We start from the raw sequence: 7320 nt of genomic DNA on the forward strand, positions 1-7320 counted from the left end.
AACACGCCCTGTAAGGGAACTGAATTCTTGACTGCAAAGATGCTAGGGGAAAATGAAGTTGAAGTAATAATCAGGAGTCATGAAACAGAACCTAATTTGTCATACTTTGCAACTTGTATTTCATGTCTAGGAAACAGGCAGCAGTAAAGGATTTAAGGTAAGGAAGGCTTATCTATTTGTGTTTTCTAAAGAACCCAGAGATCGTTGGTGCTGTGAAGGAGGAACTGGAAAGGGATTGAGCTTGGAAATAGGTTGAACTAATGCAAGGACACTGGGAAATGAGGGTCCTCTCTGCTAACCAAAGAGGAGAGTGGTTAATTTTTACAATAATTTAGAATTAAAGAGGAATGACATTTTTGTAACAGTACAATAAAGAAGAAAGAACTTGAGTAAATTTTAAAAATCTTTTATTGTTTTTCCCAGAGAACAAAGGAAGTACCATAAACCATTGAGACCACATTTAACAAGTGCAATTTTAACATAGTAAATGTGATGCATATGTAATTCTTTGTAACAAAATGGTCAAAACCTTTAAAAGATACAGTATAAGCATCTGCAAATCTTAGCAGGGCAGTGCATTTTTTTTTTTTTAAACTGCATGATGAGTTTATATTCAAAGAGCTCAAATATGTTTTCAGAACTTTCAAAGTATAAATCATTGTTAAGTTTGCCTTTACTCTTTTTTTTTTTTAACATCTTTATTGGAGTATAATTGCTTTACAATGTGCCTTTACTTTTAAGAAACTAAAAGGATGTATTTTTATAAAAACTAGAAATAAGGAATTTACCTAGTTCCTAGCTTCTTCATCAATCCAAAACATATACTTAGAAATAAAATACTAAAGGTATAATACTCCTAATAAACTAGATAATAAATACCATAAAAATCAAAAGTTTAATGAGTAAGTCGTGACATTATGCCATACTAGGAAGATATCAAATATCTAAATGTATAGGAAAAGAATATATTAGTCCTTATAGAACTCATACATTTAGAAATTCTAAATAAGGAAATAGATTCTACACAGATGACTGTATAATACATCCAGATTTCTAATGCAGTATAACATAAATAGCTAAGCAGGGTCAAGAGTAAGAAAATTCTCTAACATATTCCTCAAGAAACAATACTAAAGTAGTTCCTATTTCATGAAAGAGTGAGAATGACAGTTTATTTCCATATACAGCATTCTAATGAAATATCATTCACACATTAAAGACACAGCTTTTTCCATAGCACTATAAGAACTATATTCTAGGAATACAATAGTCACCTTGAAAGATTAACAACCAGTGATTCTTGATTCACAATTTAGTTAATTGCCAAAGATTTCAGTAGCATAGCAGATAAAATGACAGCAAATAAGGAGCAGGAAATACTACACTAAACACACCATAAACTCAGCAGAAAGCTGCAGGGACAAACATAGTTTCCCTCCTCTCATCTCTCTCTCACAGTGGGGAATTCATACAGAAACCCAACTCCTTGGAGAAAATCAGCCCTTGCTTCTTGTCTTCACTGGGTCCAGAGATCCCCAGAAAACTCTTCTGCTGAAGAACTGGGCAATTTTTCCAATGCACGGTCCTTTCTCTTAATTTTTCTTGTTTCCACTGTTGGGAAAAGAATTTAAACATCAGTTTAACCAAATTTCCACACACCTGTCTACCCCAACTTGTTTTCAAAACAGAGTTGAGGATCAATAAAAAGCAAAGGGTGGACTCAAGTCTCTAGTAACAACAACAAATACATCTCAGTGATGAGTTCTGTGTAACCTCCTAGGCAATTACACATGACATTTGTGATAAGGGTTTTCCCAGGACATTCTAAAACAACTTTCGCCCCTTCTCCCCAACATCCTTTTTTTTTCTAAGCGTGGTCTGGAATGTGGTGGTCAAATCCCACGCGGAGAATAAGGACTTTGAGAAGTCCGCACTCCAAGAGACATTCAGAAACCAAAAAGATCAAGGTGACAGGTACCTGTCCAACATTTTCTGGATGACCTTCTTGATCAGAGGAGCTTCTGGGTCCAGACAGACTTCCTTTCTGTTCTTCAAGGTGGCTCTGCAGAGAGAAAAGGAGGATGCGTCCCTGAGCTGCGGGGGCTGAAGTCAGGGCTGGGGAGACATCCCTCTTGCCAAGGTCACAGTGGACAGCGCCGCGCAGGAGGACTTACACTACTTCCACCTTGGAGCACTGCGGTCCTGGGGCGATCACCTGAAGATTACTGACCATCTTGGGATGAATCCCCGGTGTGGTGGTTAAGCACATGCAACGCAGCTCTCTCACTATGGCCGCGATAGGACCAGCTGGGGTAGAAAGAGAGACACGGTTATGGGCAGGTTGCTGGGAGATCTCTTCCCCAGCCAGTCCGCCCTGGACATTTCCCCACGCCCGGGACGCCGCGGCCGCCTGGCAGGCGGGGCCGCTCCGCCCGCCCGGTGCGTCCGGCTGGCTGTGAGCTCTCACCGCTGGCGAGGGGCCCTGGCGGCGTCAGCAGCAGCAGCGCGAGCAGCAAGCGCAGAGAGCCCGAAGGGCCGGGGATGCGGGCGGCGCGGCTGGGTAGGAGTCTCATAGTGGCGAAGAGACTCAGCGAGAGGGCTTCAGAAGGAGGGAGAAGGGGTGGGATTTGAAGCTCTAGAGCACCGTGACTTCTTCGGGTCCTCCGCATCCCTTTTATCTGCACTCGCCCCTTCCCCCCCGGCAGGAAATTCAATCTTTGGGATGCTTGGGAAATTCCCTGGACTGAGGGGGGCGGGGGAAAGGGGGCTGAGTGGAGCGGGGTTGGGCAGTGGGGTTTGGGGAGGGCGGCTGGGAGCAGCTGACTGCACCCGTTCCGCAATGGACGAGTCAGCTCTCCCCGCGGCGGACGGAGTGCTGCGCTGCTCCCGCTGGAAGTGAGAAGCGGTCCTGCGGAGATTTCATCCTCGGGGCCAGCCTGGGCTAGCGAGAGCCAGCTTCTCCTGAGGGACAGAGTCTTCTCAGAGATGCCCGTCGTCTCCATCTAAACAGGAAGACTGGGAACAAAGTAGCCCGGGGGTTTGACTTTAGAAAGATTTCTGAAATTCCTTTTAATTATTATTACTATGATTATTCAGGAAATGTAAGCCGTGATTAAAACTGCACCAAACTGCAAGACCTTGCACTCCTGCTTGCAGGCAGACCATTCTAGGTTCTTCAGATCAGGTTATAATTCTCTGGTCTTCAGCCAGCGTTAGAAACCAAGATAATACGATGAAAGTATCTCTACTCCCACTTGAAGTCAGTGGGAGGAACAGGCTCCAAAATCAAGTCTACTTACTGGAAATTCTATACTTAGTTTTGCAAACGTGAGTGTCAAGGTGGTTTAACAAAAATCTTCAAAAATCACCCAGCAAATTGCCCTGGGAAATGATGCCTTGCTTTCCGCAGATCAGTACACTATGGAAGTGGAAGATGTATGGTCTTGTTTGGGGGTGGGATGGGGAGGGGTGAGTGCAGACTAAAGCAATGCCACAGAGCCCAGCCTCTTAGCTATGGCTCCAGACCCTCCTAACTCCATGTATAATTGACCCAATTTGGAGAAACTCTGGAGTCTGATGAGTTTAAGGGGCTCATCTGGAAGTTTGGTTCTAGGGATTTGAATCAATTTGGCAGCAAGACAGCACCCACTCTGGTTTCATGCAAACAACTTCATGGGAGGGAAGGGTGACTTACACACACACGGGCTTCTGGAACCATCCAGCTTCTTGATCAGTGGTGTGACCAAGCCTGTTTCCACAGTACTGTTCTAGTCAGAGTGAGCCCACAGCTGCTCCCTGAACCTGAGGTGTGAGATAGATAGCTTCCAGCCTCCTCTCTTTCTCTTCTCTGTGGAAGCAGTTAGCACTCTGAAGTTTTAACGGCTGGGCCTTTCACATGTCTAGCTCCATGGCAGGCATGGCAATGATGTTGGAATGGCATGTAGGCTTTTTTTCTTGGAAATCTAACTAGATCCTCTTCTGGATTGTTCTCAAGACTGTTGTCCTCACAGTTGGCCAGTCAAGGCAATCGGTAAACATGATGGCAATTAGAAACCAGTCATGGAACAAAATTCTTTTCCTTGTCTCTCGTGACCCTGAAACCTTTTCTTAACTCCTTCACACATCTTCCTTGGCAGGGCATCACCTCCACTGGTGAGCAAGAAGGAGATGTCATAGACCTTTAGAACTTTTAGTCCAGAAGAAAACTTTAGAAATCCCCTAGTTGAAGAGGGCTGAGAGGTTTGGCCTCACTTTGTGGGAAGGTAAATGGGAAGTTCTCTATCCTGCACAGCTTCCTAATTCCATCAGCATCATATCTGACTCAACTAATACAATCCTTCATCCTTCTGGGAAGTGGTGATCTGGGAAAATAACCTTCAGATTATTATTATGTATTGCCTTTTTAGACATCAGACTGTATCTAAAAACAAAAGCCTCACTGATGTGGATAAGATAAAATTTCAAAAATGTAACTAAACATCTTGGACAATTAAATTCAATTTAACCACAGGGAATAAGCCATAGTATAAGATTTTGTGGGAGGAAAAGTGTTGAATGACTCAAGTAGGTTATTGACTTTTTATAAGTATATATGTGTATGTATGTGTGTGATTGTGTGTATGTGTATGTGTGTTTAGGTTCCAAATAAGCTGTTTTAAATATAAAGGAACTTACGAATTAGTTTTGGCACCCAATGGTAAGATCATAGAAGGGTCATGAGATGTGATTTCCAGTTCTTCTGGACACTCTTACAGATGTGCATGCTTCACCTGGTTTGTACCCTGAATCAACTTACCATAGGTTGTTTACAGAATATAAGGCAAAAATAAATATTTCTACAGCTGGCAAGCAAGTAATAGGAAGTCTCCACTAGAAATTAGCTGTTGGGCTGCCCAACCTAAACAGGAGGCAGCAGGTAACTTAACCTGAGTTCTGATTGAAATCATTCGGGTGCATTGCTCATGTCTGGTTCCTGTCTAGGCATCCCTGATGTAGACCTTGTGCAAAGACAGATAGGAATGTGGATGGTCCAAAGACTCCCTGCAGTTGACAATGACACCAACTAGGAGGCAGAGCTCTTCAAAAGTAATTGCTTCTTTATTGCAAGTCTAAAGGGAAGCCATTTGCCCTGCCTGCACTGTGTACAGGTAGTATAGAAAGGCACTGTGTTATTTTTGTCCCAAGGTATAACAAAACAATCCACAAAATGACATCCTGATAGCCTGAAAAGTTGACTGTCAAAAGCAATTCAATTTTAGTCATAATACCACAGAGTAATGTAAGAAGAATTAAAACATTCTTGATGGTTTGCAGCTCTCAAAACACTTTCATGTTCATGACCTTTTGAGACTCATATTGATTCTTTGAGGCAGGTAAGAAACATTTTCCTATCCTCACTTTTCAGCTTGGGAAAGAAAGGCCAGAGAAAGAGTTAAGAAGCAGAAAATCCAGGATTGGAAGTCAAGCACTAGAGAATCCACCCCAAGAAATTTTTAATGGTTTCCAGATTACAAAGCGCTTTCTTCACAGTACTGGCAAATACCCCGTGGCTCTCCACATTTGGCTAACTTAACCACTTTACTTTATTGCCCAATAATCATATGTTAAGGTGTTGAAATCCACAGTCTATCTACTCCTGGCCTTTGAGGTCACAATGATGTCAAACATCCAAGAGGCTTTCAGGTTAACCAGCCTAATACTGTCACCTGCTTTCTAAGTCCTTCTCTTTCTTCAAAACCAAAGTCTTGTCTTCTCTGAGAAGGTTTATTCTGACAAAGCCAACTGAAATGAATTCCTTCCACTTTTAGTCCTTGAACAATCAATGTACTTGTAAAAACTCTCTCCTGAGACAGAGTTGATTATTAATTACTCCATAATTTTTGTTTTGTTTCTCCCAAGTTAACCATTAACTTTAAAATCAGCACTGGGGACTTCCCTGGTTGTGCTGTGGTTAAGAATCCTCCTGCCAATGCAGGGGCACGGGTTCGAGCCCTGGTCGGGGAAGATCCCACATGCTGCGGAGCAACTAAGCCCGTGAGCCACAACTACTGAAGCCCGTGCCCATAGAGCCCATGCTCCACAACAAGAGAAGCCACTGCAATGAGAAGCCTGTGCATCGCTATGAAGAGTAGCCCCTGCTCGCCACAACTAGAGGAAGCCCGTGCACAGCAATGAAGACCCAACTCAGCCAAAAATAAATAAATTAAATAAATAAATTTATAGATAAATAAAAAAATAAACAAAATCATCACTGATGTCTTATATTTCTCACATGACCTCCCATAAGTTCCAAGTTCAGTAGCTAGCAGTCTATGAACATTTGATGACAAATAATGTTAACTTTTAAATTTTGTAGTGTTCTTTAAATTGCAAGTGGATCTTAAAGTTAAGGAGGAAAGAATAGGGTGGTTTACTGTCATTAATCATTTGAACTTATCTATTTTGAATTGGCTTTCCCAATGTTGGAAATATTTTCTTGACTATTCTTAGGAACTGTTCAGATGATATTTTCAGTCTTTGGAATCTGAACCATTCAAAAGAGTGTTCAGAAACCAGCAAGATATTTGATATTAAAAGAAAAAATATATACGACTAAAGTGTCAATGAAAATACATGTTTTATGTGACTTAGAGATTGTTGGAGATAAGTGATAAGGGAAAATTCTGATTCGGTTATACTGTGTTGAATGGTAACAGTGTGGGAATGTTATTCTAAATTGATCTCTTCCAACAACTCAGAGAGGCCTTTAGTGATGTGATTTAGTATATGACTTAGGCCTTTTCAAATAGTTTTCTAAGTTTCTATTTTCTCTTATATCCACTACTCTTTATATTACCTTTAGGAAATGCTGTATATTGCAGTAAGAAAAGATGTGGACATATCATTATCAGGTTAAGCACATCAAAGATATCAGTATAAGAGTTTATCAATCAATAAGAGTTTAAGTGGAAAATAGAGTTACTTGCTTGCATGCAAAAGAAAAGGAGAAGGCCAGTTACTTTTGGGTTAACTTTGCAATATCAATGCAGTCTGTCTCCTTCCATATTGGGTTTGGCAGCCCAATGAAGAAGGGGCATCATTTAGGGAAGAACTTTGCTTCAAAGTTGCACCAGATTTACTGTGATATGTCAGGAATGTTTTCTCCCTTTTGTTCATTTTCTAATTTTCCTGCTAGGCATTTCAGATTAAATCTGCTTGAGAAGAAGTAAATGAATGAACTTTGAGTCTAAACTGAACTAGGCTCCTAGTAACCATAGGTAGGCTTTTCCTTGCCACCTCCTGGGTGTACAGGGTAGTTAGTTATTTTTGTTCAGCTGTGCA

General features: G+C 41.5%; 1 protein-coding gene across 1 annotated transcript; it reads right to left on the bottom strand.

Moving 5' to 3' along the window:
- Positions 1 to 666: 666 nt before the first annotated feature.
- Positions 667 to 2672, bottom strand: LOC118895221 (C-X-C motif chemokine 6-like). Its single transcript, XM_036852073.1, has 4 exons — positions 2468 to 2672; positions 2175 to 2307; positions 1979 to 2062; positions 667 to 1611 (listed from the first exon to the last, which is right to left on the bottom strand). Exons 1-4 carry the CDS (start codon positions 2667 to 2669, stop codon positions 1593 to 1595), a joined length of 438 nt encoding a protein of 145 aa, XP_036707968.1. The 5' UTR covers positions 2670 to 2672; the 3' UTR covers positions 667 to 1592.
- Between the last annotated feature and the right edge of the window lie 4648 nt (positions 2673 to 7320).

The sequence above is a fragment of the Balaenoptera musculus genome, chromosome 5 (assembly GCF_009873245.2).
Source record: "Balaenoptera musculus isolate JJ_BM4_2016_0621 chromosome 5, mBalMus1.pri.v3, whole genome shotgun sequence".
Classification (NCBI taxonomy): domain Eukaryota; kingdom Metazoa; phylum Chordata; class Mammalia; order Artiodactyla; family Balaenopteridae; genus Balaenoptera; species Balaenoptera musculus.

Excerpts from the sequence above, each read along its gene's own strand:
- LOC118895221 (XM_036852073.1), bottom strand. The coding sequence starts at position 2,669 with ATGCGGAGGACCCGAAGAAGTCACGGTGCTCTAGAGCTTCAAATCCCA. Across the intron at positions 2,308-2,467 it reads GCCAGGGCCCCTCGCCAGCG|CTGGTCCTATCGCGGCCATA; the intron begins GTGAGAGCTCAC and ends TTTCTACCCCAG. Across the intron at positions 2,063-2,174 it reads TGCTCCAAGGTGGAAGTAGT|AGCCACCTTGAAGAACAGAA; the intron begins GTAAGTCCTCCT and ends TTCTCTCTGCAG.